At 39.9% G+C, this 19,009-nt stretch overlaps 2 protein-coding genes across 3 annotated transcripts in view; both read right to left on the minus strand.

Annotated features, from left to right (window-relative positions):
- Positions 1–5,275, minus strand: part of loxl2b (lysyl oxidase-like 2b) — a 32,572-nt gene extending 27,297 nt beyond the window's left edge. For both annotated transcript variants that reach the window (XM_083904835.1, XM_083904834.1), the window contains exons 1-3: positions 5,245–5,275; positions 2,103–2,462; positions 1,710–1,885 (exon numbers count right to left, since the gene is read on the minus strand). In XM_083904835.1, coding sequence (XP_083760961.1) covers positions 1,710–1,885; positions 2,103–2,451 — 525 coding nt within the window. In that variant the 5' untranslated portion in view covers positions 2,452–2,462; positions 5,245–5,275. The remainder of the gene's footprint in view (positions 1–1,709; positions 1,886–2,102; positions 2,463–5,244) is intronic.
- A 1,493-nt stretch (positions 5,276–6,768) lies between these two features.
- On the minus strand, positions 6,769–13,654 carry cyb561a3a (cytochrome b561 family, member A3a). The gene is made up of 6 exons (XM_083904452.1): positions 13,469–13,654; positions 11,073–11,277; positions 8,262–8,470; positions 8,010–8,164; positions 7,010–7,178; positions 6,769–6,904 (listed from the first exon to the last, which is right to left on the minus strand). The coding sequence occupies exons 1-6, from the start codon at positions 13,649–13,651 to the stop codon at positions 6,878–6,880; spliced, it is 948 nt and encodes a 315-aa protein (XP_083760578.1). The 5' UTR covers positions 13,652–13,654; the 3' UTR covers positions 6,769–6,877.
- Positions 13,655–19,009: the final 5,355 nt, after the last annotated feature.

Here is a 19,009-nt window from a genome sequence, read left to right on the forward strand (position 1 = left end):
GATTTCATTAGCGACGTCCATTTCAGAAAGTCGCGTCAGAACTTAGCTTTAGCAGTGGGGAAGTCCCACATGGCGCTAGTAAAGTGAGACGACTACAAACGGAGAAAGTTTATCTTTCTCTTGCTTAAAGAAATGCCTCTTGTCCCCGCCCACCTCTGCTCTGTTGCTGTATGCACACAAACGCTCCCTCAGAGTCAGATCTGATAGTTTAGCTTGAAAGAGCCTGTTTTCAGATGAAGGACGCAGCAAACAAACAATGTTGCACCATTTCTGTCCACAAATACCAAACAGGGATAGAAAAATAACAACAACAGGTCACTGTGTTGTGACTGTTAACTCTGACGTATAAATTCGCGTACATCCAGGAGGCTACTGAGGATACTCGCTGTCAATTACACCGTCCGTCGTCGATTGGAAACACAATTTACAGAACTGACATCATGTTCTTCTGAAGAACATCTGAAACTCCTCAGGAAAATGTTTACCGACGTAATAAATCAAGTCGGCTAATTTTCCCATAGGCTTCCATTCAAAGCAGCGGATCAGAGAGCGAATCGGCATCAGCAGCAGTAGAGAGTTTAGCAGTGGTGCACGGTTCCCTCATCATGTTGGAATGTGGATCTGTGAGGCCTGTCCAGTGAGCAGAAAGATAACATTCTGCATTCGGTGGCTCTTAAAAGGTCCATCAGCTGCAGACGGGTCTGACAGTTACGAGCGCAACACCTCATCATTACCCGTTAGACTTCACTCTCGCTCACACACTTTCACTGCCGGCTATTTACACAGAAGGATTGGGAAAAACAGAGCGGCTGATTGGCTTGGTGACTTTTAAGTGCATACGCAGCAGTTTTCCAGACAAATACCAGGAAAGATTTATCATCTGAAAGGGAAACTATGAGCAGTCGTAATCCTGTGAAGGCAACAGTACGACGATGATGATGTTGTTTGTGACTGAAGAGGAGCTTTACAACCAGGGAAGTGGAATTTATACTTGGACAAACCGTCATGATGGGAGTCTGTTATTGTTATCTCACTGTATCACGTACACATTAACGCACACATTTTCCTTAGGAATCTCAATGTTGAGAAGAACTACACAAGAAACTCGTAAATAAATGAGTGTGTTGCTGATTAGCTCACGAGTAAAACATCTTTTTGAAAGGTCATTTTGCACATGCATCTCTTCAATGGTGCAAAGCGTGCTTCCATCATGGTACGGTTCGATCTGGAATAGGAAAGCCCTGGGTCAGGCTGAGAACAGTACCTTTACTTGGTAGGTGGGGGGTGTTGGGCTAGCTTGACGTTGTACTAGCCGCGATTGGCAACAACACAACGTTTGCTTTGACTTCCGTGTGATATTTACACCGATGGAGCTACCCTGACCGTGCTGTACCATTTCACTCTGGTACCCCAAGGGAAAGGTACCAAAGAGAATGGAACAGTTGGGTTATTTTTGGTGCTATTCCGAATGAAAACGCAAAAAATACATACTGTACTGAACAGAACTAGGTGGAAACGTGGCTATTGAGGAGCCAGTGGTCTACAGAGCCCTTAATGGGCATCTCTTTCAAAAAAAGAACCTTGCTTTGCAGTTATACACTTAATTATTGGTAGTATATCGAATTTCCTCCATCGGTCTTTATGCACCGCTCTTGCAAAACGTGATTAAAATCAACACAAAGCTTTTAGGAAACAGAGAGCAGGTTTACCTCGACGTGGTTGGGCAGAGTGTTGACGAATTTAAACCCGGGGATCCTCTTGTCGCTGCAGACCACGCCCACGTCTTCGCTGTGCTTGCAGTCGGATATGCCGATCCCGTTGGACGGACACAGCGCCAAGGTCTTCTCTTTGCCGGTGCAGTGGAGATTGTCGAACCAGATGGGTCCTAACGCAGAGAATTTAAAGCAAAAACAGTCAGTGATGATTCCATGGGCCTAAAGGCAGCTTTCTTCCAATGCTGTGTGGAACATATGCCATCGATTATTTTCCAATAAAGCCAAAGCTCTCACGTCACCATTAGATGTCCTTAATTCTGAGGGATTAACTAGAGATGAAACGAGTCCTGTGTACATCATTAGAATACAGCGATCTACTTTACTCACCTTCTCCTTTGCCATATTTGGAGGACGGCGACCACGAGACGGCCTCCACGTAGCCCAGCTCGCGACACACCACCTGAGCGGCGTGCGAGCTGAAGTCGTCGTCGCACACGGTTCCCCACACGCCGTTGTAGAAAACCTCCACGCGGCCCTCGTTGTGCTTCCTCTTGTCGCCGGCCAGTCGGAGCTGGATCCTGGGCGTGTCGGGCGACAGCACCGGGGCGGTGTAATGCTCCTGCGCGGGTTCCGGGTAGCCCTGCGGGTAACCCAGGTGCTCGTACTGGGCCTGGGTCAACTCGAGCAGCACCAAGAGAAGGACGGCGCCGTGGGGCAGGAAGTGGGAGGCCTGCATTTTGGTTGGCTCTGTTGAAAAGATTATGTAAGGTTATTTGGCGGGAGCTTCAGATGGTCGATTGCAACGTCATGCTAACGTATTACAGACAATGAGAACAAGAATGAAAGGGAACTCCCTTTTAACAGGAAGAAAACTCAGACCGAACAAGACACAAAGATCTGCCTAGACGGGTTGGGGTGAAAGGAAAAATGGGCGGGGGGGGGGTTGCTTCGTCCACAATCTGTGTTAGCATTCTCTCCAAGAGTCATTGAATCGGTAGCAATTTCTTGAAGACTGAAGCCTTCAGAAGTGAAGGGAACTTCTTTTAATGACATTCACCTGTCAAGAAATCAGCTCAGTCAGTAGAGCCGGCTCCCTGCTGTGCAATTGCAGCAACCCCTGGTCCTTTCATGCATGTCTTCCCCCCCATCACGCTACTCTATCCTATCCAATTAAAGGCAAACAGCCCATAATATGTCCTAAAAAAAGGAAAGAAATCCATTTCCTACTCATTCAAACAAATCTTCAGAACAACAACAAAATTGCCAGAAGTTCCACACTATAGCTTTATAATTTATGATCATGATATACAACAAGAACAGGTCACTGTGTTGTGACTGTTAACTCCGACTTATCCAGTGTGACATAACAACAGCGTCCCACAGAAAAACACCGATGTACGTCTGCAACGCTGCTGCTTCAAACCTCCACAGAGAGATAAAAACACTCAGCAGGAGCCTGGACGTTAAACTGTGCTCACGCACTGGCTCTTCAAAAACACACACAGCTGTGTTTCTGCGAGCAGTCGAGTGATTAAAAACCTCAAATCTTTGCTGCTTTTGTGTGAAAAACATCTGGCAGACGAGGACAGATCCTTCAGCGTTTCCACTTCCCCTCGTTTGTAACGTGGCACTGGTTTTGCCCAAGCTTGAAACGAAACACGCTTCGTTTACAGTCCCGAAAGCCCCTCGACCTCTGGGACTGTCAACAACACACTGTGTGTGTGTGTGTGTGTGTCCATGTGTTGTCACGAGGACAACACCGAGGTTCAGCTGAGGCCGTGTGGATCAGAGAGAGGATCAACTCCTGGAAGGTTCTTCATGTCAAACTCCAGTGCAGGAGGAGGAGGCCAAACATTTTTTTGTAATTTCTTGGTCGAAAAAAAGATGAAACCGGAGCGACTTCAATCAATCAGAAGGACACATTCAGGATGTTCTGACCCCATCTTCACCTCCCATCTGTACGTCTTTTAAAGTCCAACCCCTGAAACCTGAAACATCTGTAGCCTTCAGAAACACCAACACGTGTTTTTGTGGTAAAAAAAACAATTGTTATTTTTCAAATTAAGTCTAAATGCTGGCTCAGCCAAGAGTTGGGACGCCTTTATGTGGCCTCCATGTATATAAATATGTATATTTAGTTCCTATAGGACTTCATGTGTATCCCCCACCTGCTGCTGGAGGGGATGAAGCCTGGCTGAAGAGGTCAAAATGTCACTGTATAAGAATGTCAGCAGCTTCTCTGCACAATCTCAGAAAACTCTTTTCTCTATTCAAAATGCCCATTAACAACAAGGTTTTTCTGATTATTTTAGCGTCTGAAATGTGAATATTTTCTCGTTTCTTTGCTCTATATAACAAATAAATCATCAAAACCGAATATATTTTGGTTTGAGAAACAATAATCAACATTTTTACCTGCGTTTTCTGGCATTTTAGGATCCAAACAAGTACCGGATTAATCATTAATCGAGAAAATCATCATTAGTAACACTGTCATAGCTGACTGAGGGAGCGTTTGTGCTTATACAGCAGCAGAGCAGAGCAGGGGCGGGCGGGGACACTAGAATTCACTTCTTGCTTGACATTTTACACAATATTGTGCATTTTAAAGACAAAACAACCAATAAATTAGTCGACAAATGAAGCAACGATTGTTCTAAATATCTGCAGTCAAGGACAGTTTTGTCTAATTATGCAAAAGGTAGAGATGATGGAGATGATGTGGATTTATGACCGATTAACGCTTGATGCCTTTTTGTTTGGGCAACATATCACAAAAAATCTATTTAAAAAACACGTCCAATACACATTTTGTGCCCAAGCTGTGATACACTCAACATAAATGTATTTAACAAACATGTAAAACAGTTAATTAAATAGTTTATGCGAACATAAATTGCATAAATAAGAAGCAACTGGCCAATTATCACAATTATACTCTTAAAAATAATGCCTGATAACTCACAAAGTAAACTGTGATGATCATCTGATAGATAAGTGAAGTTTTCTTAGTGTGCAGCTCTTATGTAATCCAGATAAACTGCTGCAGAATCACGTCGTCCCTGTTTAAAGATTATTTTAACGTAAACTTTCTACAACTTTTTAACACTTAAAAACTTCACTTCTGAACTTAAGCTTACTTTATCCACAATATGTCTCGTTTGTACAGCACTTTGTTCGACTGAGGTTGTTTCAAAGTGCTTAATTTACCACGGAGGAGTAAATATAACATGAACATGAATCACGCACACACGCCCTCCATCATTCTTATCCGACCATCATGATGTAACCATTAAAACAGCACTGCAAAAACACCAGGGCTGCAACTCTAATTATATATTTTTTTATAGTCGATGAACGAGTGTTTGGTTCACACAAAAAGTTCTTCACAACATTTCTTTCCCATAAAATATTCACATTTAAGGCGCTGAAAAGTCAAAAGAACATGACTTTTATCAGTGAATAAACCACACACACTTGCATCATCACTTTTACAACAACAATAACAACACAAAGAGGAATAACTCACTGTTTTCCTGCAGCACTTCAGTCAGGACCGTCTCTCTCTCTCTGCAGCTTCACTGATAACTTTCACTCCCTCTCGTAGTTAATCTGAACCAGGCTGTTCAGCTCTGGCCCCGCCCACCTGGCGCTCTGGTTCCCGCCCCCACCCGACGCCCACTTTCCCCATGACATCACCGGGACGTGGAAGAAACAGTCCCTCAAAAAGCAACGGGGGGGGGGGTCGAGTTAGAGTTAAGTGAAGCTGCTTTCAAAGACTGTTGAAGAAAAGAAGAGAATTATGAATTAGACACAAAAAGAAGGGTTTGGAGATAAAATAATCCTTAATCCATATCATATGGGAGCGTTTACAGTGTTACAGAAGCATAAAATCACAACAACGTAGAAAAATACAAACAAGATAAGGAAATAAAGACTATTAAATATGTGCAAGGGAACGCATTTAAAGTTAAACACTTATTAATCCATGAGAGGATATAAGAATAGAAACATAAGAAGAACCTGCATAGATAAAATACATTCAAATCAGTGTAATCGTAGTGTTAAAATCACAATAACATTGATTTAATGGTTAATTTGGCTGAATTTGAAAATACTACCCATATCCATGTATGTACACATACGTACCTCGTCTTTGTGTTGTGTTTTCGGAGGGCGGCCATCTTTGCGTCACCGCGTTTCCTACCGTTGTGTTTTGAGGCACAAGTTGATTCGTTAGTTCTACGACCGCAGACTAACGATTATTCTCAAAATCGATTATAATCCGTCAATTACTTTATCGTTTAGTCCATAAAATGTCAGAAAATAAATAATAATAATACCACACTTTACTTCCGTCATTCTTTCCTGAAATTGTGCCTAAATGATGTGCACAAGGCATACTTTGTCATTAAAGACCTCAACTTGACTGGACTTGACTCTGCTGCCCCCCTGTGGACGACAGGACATTTCCTCTTCATGTAAAACTGTGATTTAAGAGCTAATATTGGAATTTTGGAGTAACATTCAGCAGGATATACAGGCTCTTTTCTGTACGAGTTACATCATCGTATACAATAACGTTTGTCAATTAAAACTCGGAAAAAAATAAAAACTTTTTAAGGACTGTCCCTTTCTGGGTTTGTACATACACCAACCTCACATCATCTGGATCTATAAGGAACCAAATCAAGGTGACGGACAACAAACGAGGACACCGTCCTTTGTGGTTCTCACGGGAGCGAGCAGAACCGACGAATCCACCCCGTGACACCTGATGATGGCGGTTTCACACTAACAACAGTCTGTTGATCTCAGTGGTGGAAAAACCACCCACTGCTTCAACTTCCTCTTCGCTCCCTTCACGCTACTTCTGTGTTACACAAAAGAGTCTGTGGAGAATCACAACTCTAACTGACATTTAGGTGACATAAGAAACTCAAATTAGACAACGGAATATACCAATTTCTCTATTTTCTGAAAATCAGTGAACACCAAAACAAGAGAGGAAGGGAAATTCTTCATCAAACTTTTATTTTACTTTTTTGGGGGGGGGGGAGCAAACAAAACAATATTAAATATAATTCCAAATAAATATTTACAGACGTGAATCATTCTCACATGATCTCAGGCTTTTGTAATCTGTAATTTCCTTCATTCCTTCATTCCTCTTCTTCGTGGAGCAGTGGCTGTGGAGGGAACGCAGATCAGGATTATGAGAAAATGTTGGATTAAATGACACACTTTTTAACACATTTGATATTTGAATGCACTAAAGGTGAAGGTGGTCTCACCGTGTAGACCGTACTCTGCTGCCGAGAGTCTGGATGCTGCCACTGCTGGTTGGACAAAATCATCAGGACAATTAAACCAAACGCCACGATGAGAACGCCGAGCGAATTTGCGTACAAAGCCTCAGGCGGGGAACTCGCGTACGGATGAGTTTCGTTGGTTTTTCCTGTACTGTGGGAAAAGAGATGGGGAAAATCGTGAGTTTGACGCTGGAAATAGAAGCCGTTGTCAGTTAGAGGAAGGCAGGGTCTCTGCAGGATTCAACAAGTCAAATTTAAGACTCTTTAAGACTTTTTTTAAGACCATAATGAATACAATTTAAGACACATTTCACATCCATACTGGCAAAAAAGTACAAAAGACATGAAGAAAAATTGGAGAACTTGAACAATTCAGCTTAGCTGTGGGCTTTCGTTAAGTTTTCTCCGCTGCTATGCTAAGCTCTAACACACCGCGGCGCGCGCGGGCACAGCACGCTAGCTAGTGGTGCTCGATAAATTGTCCCCGGGCAGCACAGGTGGACTACTTTAGTTCCGTGTTGTAGTTATTGTTGTTATCGCATCCTGAAAAAATAGAAACATTTCAAAGCGAGACTGAGGTTTATGCATGTTTTTAATAAAACTAACGATAATAGATTTTGAGGACCTTTAAAAACTGTATTAAAGACCTTTTAGGAGATTTTAGGAGAAACCCCTTGGCTACCCTGGGAAGGAAGAAGATGCAGTGGGAAAAGACAGTTCACACTCATTCACGTAGGGTGCAAATCGCCAAAATGGCTGAATTCCTTGAGTTGAGGCCATGGTTAGGGTCGTCATGGTCTGTAACATCCTTAACTCAACAGTTTTCACCTTAGGGGGCGCCACAGAGCCCTTGAGCAAGGCACAGTTCCAGGAACTATGCCAATATCTCATTTTGGCCAGACCTGACCTTCGTGCAAAGTTTCAAGAGTTTTCATGCCCGTTAACGCCCTCAAAAATGATACGATAGGTTCCACACACTTACAGAGAGAAGAAGAGTTTCTCGTTGATTCCCGAGATGCAGGAGGCGATGCTGAGCAGCATTATGACGCTGCCCATCCACACGTGGGCGGGTTTCAGGAGCTTGCGCAGCGACACGGGCGAGCAGGGCATGAGGAAGCCGGCCACGCCCACCACCCACTACACGGTACAAAAGAACAGACACCCGAGAAGAGCTGAGCAACTCGGCTCTGATCGTAAGTGATTCAGTCCATCAGTACACGACGCGTATGCTTACCTGTGTGGCGAAAAGCGCGACGGCAGCGATGCCGATCCAGCTGTGAAGGGAGTAGAGGTTGGGAATGTTCTTGGCGTTGTGGAAGTCAAACACGGCACAGAGTCCGAGGATCGACAGGACCAGGGCGGCGAGCATCATCGCGGCGTGGAGGATCTTCCAGGGGAGTTTGTTCTCGCCCCAGGTCAGAGGGATGCGGTACAGCACGGCACCTGCAGGGGGAGACGCGACAAGAAAGTTGAAAGTTCCTGGTAACGGTGTTGTCAACGATGACGATGACGAAATTTTTTTTTCGTTGACGCCACTTTTTTTCATGACGATAACGAGACGGCGACGATATAAACGTGACTCTTTGATGACGAGAAGTGTGTGAGTTTTTGTGTGTTCACCGTTGAATGACGATGGACAAGGAATCCCACAAAGGGACTGAACTGTGGCTGTACTTAGTCGTTAGCATTTTAAGCTAGCGATCTTTATGCTAACGTGTTAGCAAACAACAAACAGATGGATTATTTAGCGGCAGAAAGAAAGCAGGACACGACAATAACTGGACACAGTAGTTAGTAGAAGTGGCTAAAGTTAGCTTTTGTTACGCTAACGTCAATTCATTATGTGTGTGTGTTTCTTTAGCAGCATGTTTAGCCATGTTTACATTCAGTGACAGTGTGGTCATCTCCTTGTGTGTAATAATAGCCAATCTGCAAGATCACAGTGTGTTGAACTTATAGATCTGCTGCTATTTTCACAACTTATGTGCGACACTGCCCAACAACAATCTCCAATACTTACCTAGTACTGAACTGACCTAAATTAATTTGTTAAAAGACTATACTTCTTTTTTCGACTAAAACTAGACTAAATCCTTTTTGAGTTTGGACTAAAACTATCACATATAGAAGTGACTAAAATGTGACTAAAACTAATAAGCATTTTTCGTCCAAAAGACTAAGACTAAGACTAAATCTAAGATGGTTGTCAAAAACAACACTGCCTGGTAAGAAAACTTAACTGGAACGCCTACTTCCTCTAGGGGGCAGCGCCGAGTACCAAGTTGCAAACATCAGACAGACAACAGCAGACCACTCTAATGGGGAATATTTACTCATAGCTGTTGTCGAATGATTGTAAAATGTTATTTTTTTGGAGAAACTGTGACGACAGTGGCCTCCATATTTAAAGTTGGTTGATTTAAAAGGTAAATTAAATACTCGTCTCCTTAGAATAAAGTGAAGAACTAATCACATCGTACCCATCACAACCACCTAAAAGCAAGAACTAGATACTTCCTCCTAAGGCCTCTTCACCAACCATGGACATAATAATGAACCGTGAAGTCGTCTGCATAGAGTGACATGTTTTTAACCACGCTATTAAAGAAAGAAAGTTCATTCTAGAAGTGTATTATATGGTCACCTGTGTGCACTTTTATTACTCACGGGTGGTTTGACCTGTGCAGGTTCAAAAGTGGGTGGAATTATATGAATTTATGACGTCACAAAACTCTACACAGCAGCAGTCACGATGATGACGTATCAACAACAAGACGCGGAAAAAAGTCATCGTTTAAATCGCAGAGTTTCATTTCTGTTTCTCACTTCTGTTATATCATAAATGACATAATGACTCACTGCTGCAAACCTCTGCCATTTGTAGCTCGTTTCATGGTAAAATAAGATCTAACACCAGGAGCTCAGAGCCTTCACAGTTCCTGTTCTGATTTGTTTTGATCACTTTGCTGTGCAGAATATTCATATTAATGCGTGAAACCCGGGTTAAATTTGTCTTGTGTGAAAACACCATGTCAGAGAACACAAAATCAGATTTACTTTGTGGTTCTAGATCAGTTCTATGTCCTGTATGTGACCCTTTATCCTCAAAACCCTCATTATTATTATTGTTTTGATGTCAAGTCAACATTAGTTAGAGTTAAAGGCACAGCAACAAGGTATAAAATGGTAAAAATCTAATGTCAGACATGTCCAAAGTTCAGTTTTATTATGTATTACTTATGTTATATTTGGTAGAAGTGTCCAGGTTGAAGGTGAAGATGAAGTCATGACTGACTCTATTGTTATTTTCATTGCAAAAGATTAAGGATTATTACGTCTTAAAGGTCACACAGAGTGGTCCTGTTGCACATATATGTTAGTTATGGAGGTCTACTTACATACATTAACTTGTTTTTATGCTCAAAAACCTCCTAGTTGCTGTAAACGAGCTGATTGAAATCCTCTTTTCTGACGCTGTTTCCCAGCCGCGATATTTCAGACTCAACTCTCTCACCCAGAAGACAGACTGTCTTGTGATTGGCCAGTACCCGGAAGTGACATATTCAGCACACCAGCTCTCAGAATCACAGCTCCCCCCCCTGGAACGGTGGATGCACTGCTCCTCATTATCAAAACATTGTTTTAACAGTGTTTAAAAATAGCTTCTTCACGACTCCCCGCCTCAGTCCCTTTGACGACCTTTGACCCGGAGTCAGACCCAGAGTCAGAAGACACTGTTGCTCGTGAAACACCTCCACAACGGACGTTATTCTTCTTCTGCGGTTCAATGTACGCAAACGGATGTGCCCGGACTAGTGCCCGGAGCAGGAGGATCTGCTGTTCAGGAGAACCGCTGTTTACGTAACCGGACCGGGTTTTTTCAGAGATCTCGTTGAGCCCGAGATTACAATAAAACACAGTGTTCTCAGCAGTGACTGAACTGTTTGTTTAGAACCTTCAGGGCTTCATAAACAAGGTAATGATGCAGATACACACTAAAAAACATTTGACGCTTTAAGATCATCTAATCCCCGGGTGGACTCACCCATGCCGTAGACCACCACCAGGCCCGTGACCATCAGCACCGGGTGCCAGTTGAACTGCAGGCCGGAGCCGTCCCAGGCGAAGCCGCCGCGCCACCGGCTGTTCCACACGCACACGCACGCCACGCAGGCCACGCCCACGCACAGACACAGCAGGTAGCACATGTAGAAGACGACGATGGACCTCATCGTGGGGGCGATTTTAAGCTAGAACAAAAAAAAAAAACACATGAAATCAGAAACATAAAGCACCTGGATACTACAATCTGGATTTTTACGACATTATTTTATTATGTTTTATACCTTTTATGTTGTTGTGTCTTTAAAAAAAAAAAGCTTATTTCAAGAACATGTTTTATTTTCGGCTAAAATATAGATTATTCCAGGGTAAACACATGTTCCTGCTCCTGTTAGTGAGTGAATAAACGGTGTAAATACAATCAAAATCTAGACAGGTATACTCTGGACTACACAGGGATTAAAAGAAACCATGGTGGATCACAGCAGTGAAGCGTTTTTTAATCACCACGCAAGACCAAATTCACAAAGAAAACACAAGTAGATTTTCCGTGTATTTCCCATCGTGTCACGCTTGAATCACTCCTTGTTCAAAATACGCCGTGACTCGAACACATTGCCTGTTTTCTGGTTTCTGCCATGTGGAAAAAACCGCGTCATTCATTCATTCATCTCGTAAGACTGTTACGACAGAACGTTGGTTCCGCTATAATCGCTGAATTATATCTTTTTTTTTCTTTTAAAAAGGAAACAATTATTTAAGGGGTTTAAAATTACAACATCAGAAATAAATCATAACTTCCCAATCCTAAATTTAGCATTTTTAAGACTTTTGAGGGATTGATTTATGTCATTTTAAGACTTTTTTGTGTGCGTCATGTATATTTACTGCTTCACGATTAACTCACAATTACATTTCAAGTTGAATCAGTTATAAATAAAATACATATATATATAAAACCCAGCATTGTTCTATTGTGGAGCAAAGAAGCAAGAACAAAGTCAACTTTGTCATAAAAGTCCCACTCAAACCAATATATCATAATTAAATTAGCTTCTTTTCTTTTTTTATATTAGTATGCCATTTAAAAAGGTAAAATCACAGACATTTATTTTGAAAATACTCCAAAAATCAGAAAAAAAAGCGTTACGATGAATGAGTAAACAAAGTTATGTTGTATACTGTTAATAACAGTACATATCTGATCCTGTTGTTAGGACTGTTGCAATGATTTATCAACTATTTATCGGTTAGCCAACATCATCATTTTTGAAGGTTTGGGAAACACAGATCCACACTTTACAACATTTTCTGACATGTTTGGTTGAGAAAATAATATATATATATATATATATATTATATATATAATAATAATTAAAAAAAAAAAAAACATCAGTCCTACGTATAATTAAAGGTTTAACTTTTGTCAGGAACAAGCAGAACGGTGAGAGACACCTTACCTCCACAGCAGCTGTAAAAAGAGAGTGAAAACTCCCTTACTTTGCAGAACTCATCACAGACGTGTCACGGATTTACCTCATGACTGACACACACACACACACACACACACACACACACACACACACACACACACACACACACACACACACACACACACACACACACACCTACATGTCTTTACCACATTGTGGGGACCATGTTCGGGACGGGGCATAATGTCCCCATGAAAAAGGTGTTTTTCCAGGTGTTGGTCCACGCAAGCATAGAAAGACAAGAGCACGTACTACATGATGTTTTTACCACATTGTGGGGACCACGTTCGGGACTGGGCATAATGTCCCCACAAGGAAAAATGTCCCCATGAAAAAGGTGTTTTTCCAGGTGGTGGTCCACACAAGCATAGAAAGACAGGAGCACATACACACACACACACACACACACATCTACATGTTTTTACCACATTGTTAGGACCATGTTTGGGACCGCGCATTATGTCCCCACTAGGCAAAATGTCCCCACGAAAAATATGTTTTTCTAGGTGGTGGTCCACACAAGCATAGAAAGACAAGAGCATACATACACACACACACACATCTACATGTCTTTACCACATTGTGGGGACCACGTTCGGGACGGGGCATAATGTCCCCACAAGGAAAAATGTCCCCACGAAAAAGGTGTTTTTCCAGGTTGTGGTCCACACAAGCACAGAAAGACAAGAGCACACACACACACACACACAGACACAATGTTTTTACCACATTGCGGGGACCACGTTCGGGACGGGGTATAAAGTCCCCACAAGGAAAAATATCCCCATGAAAAAGGTGTTTTTCCAGGTGGTGGTCCACACAAGCATAGAAAGACAAGAGTACACACACACACACACACTCACTCACGCCCTGCGTTACTACTCACTCTCACTTCTTGATTCTCGTCCACTTCTGCTGAAGTCTCACTTCCACATTGGGCTGTGGTGTCGAGGTGTGTGAGCGGGAGGAGGCTGTGATGTTGTTGTGGTGGTGAGGAGGTGGAGAAAGAGGAGGTGGAGAAAGAGGAGGAGGAGGAGGAGGAGGAGGAGGAGAGGACCTCCTGCTGCATCTGCTGCCTGCAAATAAGAGTGTAAATTAATAAACACACGTCGTGTTTTACCTTTGAATTCTCTTCACGCTTTCATAGCTTTTACAGTTCCTCGTGACAGAGTCGAGGTTATTTGAACTCTGACCCTTAATCATAAAGAAATAAACACACATGTGACACAAAGGCTTTCTGAGTTTCTATTCTACTCTCTAAAGCCGGAATTTGACCCACATATACCTTTATGTAGAAATATTTGTAGTACTTTTACAAAAACATAGAAGTTTAAAATACTTTTATTGAAGGGCTGCAACGATAATTAACTGGTTTGAGTGTTTTCCTTTAAATAATTAATAATAAGTAAAAGTTATAATCTCTCAGCTTCTATAATGTGAATATTTTCTGGTTTCTCTGCTCCAGAAATCATAAAATTGTTAATTAATGCCACAAATGCAGGAATGTGCCAAGACAACAAGTAGCAATGGAGCACTTCAACTATTTAAGACTTTTAAAAAACAAACCATTTAATTGATTTTATAGTGTTGTTAAATGTCAAAAATGGGTCAAATGTGACTCTGAAGACTGTGTGTGAGAAACAAACCACTGCGTGTTGTTTTTCCTCGAACAGCGTGACCACAACTTGGAAAACGAAGCATTTCCGATCAATTCGACAGACTGTGTAAGACAATGTGAGTGAGTTCTCATCGTGAATCGACAAAAATATTTAAACGAGGACTTTGCAGAGAACCACGACTACAGATCAACGGGTCCAACTGGTTGACGCGCTCATTAGGATGTTAATATCACATGTTTAAGAAGCGTCAAGTCACACGACAACCACAGACAGTCAAAAACATTTAGATTCTTACTGATTTCATATGTGGAAAAACTTTATTTTAAAGGTGAAGTGAACTTAAATCTAACGTCATATGTTGTGAAAGAGTTACTGCAGTGTTTCCTCGTCGATGACACAGATTCACAATGAACACACTGAGTGATGGAAATGAAAATAATGATCTTTAGGGTCGTTTTTTTACTGCTGTAAAACATCACAAACTGGTCAAACTTGAGCCAAACTGTCAGTAAAAGTATGTTTGCAACATACTTATTAAGATTCACTTCACTTAAGCATACATAAAGTTGTGGATTTCATTCAAAAACTCCCTATTTTCCATCTTTGGTTTGATCCATTTGAAAATAAACCCACAAACAACACTTTTACTTTCATTTTTGTGTATTTGAGGTCACTTTTAGACATAGATTGGTGGACACAAAGTCTTTATGAACGGGTTTGGGACAAATTTGACCACAAAAAAAATAACTAATTTACACATAAATTGACGGCACCTATACAGAATAATAATAAAAACAATGACCAAACAATGCTATTTAAGGTGTTTTCCACTATTAGCAAACTATTCAAACTTGAGCCGAACAGTGTATAACGGTTCAGCGAACTTAAAACCAAACTTTGACCCTGAAACCATAACGCATTATTTGTTTTTTCACGCAGCGCGACTTTAAATTGCGTGTTTTCTCAACGAAGACTCGTTTCGTGTGTCGTCCTCCAGTGTGTGGCGCTCACACACGGTGTTTCTCGTCGCTCACACAGACTGTTCGGTTCTCCTGCCGCCACATTTTCCCCATAAACGACTACATTTGAACACTTGTGGTGTAAAGTTAGTAATTATATTTCTTATTATCACAACCACCACCTCCATAAAACCGCTGTGCTCCCGCAGCAGCAGCAGCAGCAGCAGCCACAACAACAGACTTCGGTCTTATCTACCTGAGCTAACGCGCTCTTTAAAGACGTAAATGTCGCTCGTTTAACAGACGTAAAGTCGTAATACCTCGTTTAAAAAACACCTCGCGTGTACAAAACCGTCTTAAAACGTTTCAAATGTGGAGGAAAAAAGCCGTATTTTCCGGCGAGAAAACACTTCAAACCAGGAAGAATTAGGAAACTTCTCCTCGTCTTACCTATGAACCCGCTTCCTTGTTGACGGAGCAATGCCTTGTGGGAAACGTAGTTCTTCCGGGTCACCTGCGCGTGACAGCCGCCGGTGACGGATTATGATTAAAGTCTGTATCTGATTACATGCTTGTGTCAATAGTGATGTGATATTACGATTCATATTGATGATTAATCCACCAGAAAACAGATTAAAAAATAATTAGGTATTTTAATTAATTAAGCTGTGTATTTCTGAATTAAAAAAATATATATATATATATATATATATATTTTAATCCTGCTCTCCTCTCTGAATTATTGAGATAGTTTTCTGTTGTTTTTTTTTTTAAACAAATTAATAAGATCATTATTTTCTGCTTTTTCTCCAGATTCACTTCATAAAACAAGAAAACCTTTTATTCCCTCTTGTTAAACATGCTCCGCTTCTTTAGTATAATCCAGATTTTGCTTTATTTCAGGTCTGAGACGCTATATAGATATTGTCAGAAATGAATGAATGCGTCATGTGTACCTAATAAAGTGGCCACTGAGGGTTTTACAGGGAAAGAAACCACAGGCAGAGAGATGTGTTGTGCTTCAGCTCCCCCTAGAGGCAGCTGTGGTCACTGTCTCCTCAGGTCTGTTATGTTTTCATGTGTGCAGACGATCATAATATATAATTATAATAATAATTAAGTTATAATACGTTTACATATGCCAAGAACATGACAGAGAATAAGTTTCCATACTGAAAAATATGTATATTTATTATTATTATTATTTTTTTTTTTTTTTTTTTAAAGGCAAACACCAATTTCAAGTTAATTCTCATAATAATCCAACTTTTTAATTGTAATATTCTAACTTTATTTTCGTTTTTAATCACAATATGACTTTATTTTTCTTTTTATTTGCGGCTTTTTAATCATAATTATAATATTATGACTTTATTTTCTCCCACTTATTACTTGTAATATTATGTAATATTTTTCTTTGTGTTTGCAACTTTTAAAAACATATTATAACAATTATATTCTTATAATATGGTGATTTTTTCCTCTGGCTATATTATTACTTATTTTCTCAGAATATTGCAGCCTTTTTCTTGCAGTATTCACAAGGATTTTCTTGTAATATTACAACTTTCTTTGGAAATATTGACTTTTTTTCTCTCGTAACATTACGACTTTAATTTCTTCGTATTTTGCAACTTTTTAATTGCAATATTCTAACTTTATTTTCGTTTTTAATCACAACATGACTTTATTTTTCTTTTTATTTGCGGCTTTTTAATCATAATATTATGACTTTATTCCCTCCCACTAATTTCTTGTAATATTATGTCCTTGTTTTCTTTGTTTTAGCAACTATTTTTTCAATATTACAACAATTATATTCTTATAATATGGTGACTTTTCTTTTCCTCTGGCAATATTGTGACTTATTTCTATTTCTATTTCTATGAAGCAGAAATGTGTTTTTCTTCAGTTTGGCAGTTTGAGATGTTTTTTTTTTTATTATAATGATAATAAAAAAAAAAAGAAAAATACTAATAATAAGAGACAGATTACGAATGTGATGTCATATTGACGCGTCGTATCTTCGGGTGGAATTAGGGTTATGGAATTATGATCGCAGAAAGTGACGTTGAGGTTATTAGAGCTGCTGCACGGAGTGGGTGGAATGAACCATTCAGGCCCCGCAGACGCACAGCGACTGTGATGTCACACTGATCTACTGCGGCGCCTCACCACCACCTTTTTTTTTTTTTTTTTTCATCCCTGAGAAAGAAAGTAATCCCAGATTGTGTCACTGTGACCTATTCTACCCCTTTGTGCCGTTCATTTCCGTCACCATCTTACATCAGAGTTGTAACGGCCCAATCTCCTCATTTACAACAAAGGAGGCAGAATATTTCACACTTCCTCCTATAGCTTCATATTTTAGAGCTGGGATTTAAAGGGAAAGGGGGGAAAAAAAAGAGTCAAATTAAATGTCTTTTTTATTCCCTCCTTCACAAATGATCAGATCTCACGGCGTGAAGCTGTTTTATGTCCTTCTTTCTTTCTCCGAGCACTGAATGAATGAATGAAGTGATGATCATCATCATCATCATCATCATCATCATCGCCGCTTTCATGAAAATCAGCGCCCTATTCACTGGAAATTACACCCAAAAAATAAAAGTACCCAGCATGCAGCATTCTGGAGGAGCACTCACACACGGGCAACCATTTTTGAAGGAGAGCGCGGTTGATTGTTGTCGAACGGCGTGGAGGAACAAACGGCAACAGAAAAAAGCAGCAGATTAAAAAGTTAAAGCTATTGTTTGCAGACGGGAAACGACGTACGGGTGCTTTAATGACAGCGGTTCACAAACCATCGTTTTTCTTCTGTTGATCTCTTTAACGTTAACCCTTTAAAGGTACGACGCAAACATTTTGGTCGACCGCACTTTAAGTCACTATATGTCACTGAAAAATGCATCGAGCTTAATGTGAATGTTGTTCTTTACTCACCAGGTTTATTATTATAAACAGACATCTCAACCGTTTGATAGAGGCCTGAAATACTGTAGGGTCTAATTTAAAAAAATTAAAAATAATAATAATAATAATATACATATATATACGTGTATATATACACACATAAATACATATATATACATATACATATATATGTATATATACACACATATACACACATATATATATATATACATATATATACATATATACACACATATATACAAACATATATATATACACACACACATATATACATATATACATATACATATATATATACACATATATACATATATATATATATACACACATATATATTGATTGTCATTATGGTTATCATAAGTAAATAAAATATAATATAAAATGCAAATAAATGTTTTTCCCTTAGTCTTTATTCTTATAATAGTGAGACTTTATCATAATATTATATGTATTTTGAACTTTTTAATCATAATAATAATTTTCTTATTATTTCTCGTAAAAAAAAAGATGACTTTATTTTCCATCTATTTGCAACTTTTTAATTGCAATATTTTTGACACACAACGTGAATTCTTCAAAGAGACAGTTGGGGTTTTTATTATCATTATTATTATTAATATTATTATCATAATAATAACAATAATAATAGTAATAAAAGTAAAAGTAGGGAAAAATAAATGCAAAGTTGCAGACTCCTAAAGATAAACAAATAAAGACATTGGAATGGACGCAAAATCACCACAGATCACATACTGTAGCTTTAGATTTGTAATGAACACATGAGCCAAACCAGACTTCTCTTCACCTGTTTTTTGCCGTTTCATTTTTAGTCCTTCGCTCGTCATTCACTCCGCATTCTGCTCACTTTACATAAATGATAAATGTTGATGGGATTTACCGCGTCCATCAATCCAG

This window comes from Microchirus variegatus (assembly GCF_963457635.1).
Source record: "Microchirus variegatus genome assembly, chromosome: 18".
Lineage (NCBI taxonomy): Eukaryota > Metazoa > Chordata > Actinopteri > Pleuronectiformes > Soleidae > Microchirus > Microchirus variegatus.

What these genes read in the sequence shown, in the direction of transcription:
- cyb561a3a (XM_083904452.1), bottom strand. Translation starts at nt 13,651, where the DNA reads ATGCAGCAGGAGGTCCTCTCCTCCTCCTCCTCCTCCTCCTCCTCCTCT. An exon ending in ACGAGAATCAAGAAGTGAGA is followed by an intron (nt 11,278 to 13,468) that starts GTGAGTAGTAAC and finishes TTTTTGTTCTAG; the next exon opens with CTTAAAATCGCCCCCACGAT. An exon ending in TCGCGCTTTTCGCCACACAG is followed by an intron (nt 8,165 to 8,261) that starts GTAAGCATACGC and finishes TGTACCGTGTAG; the next exon opens with TGGGTGGTGGGCGTGGCCGG.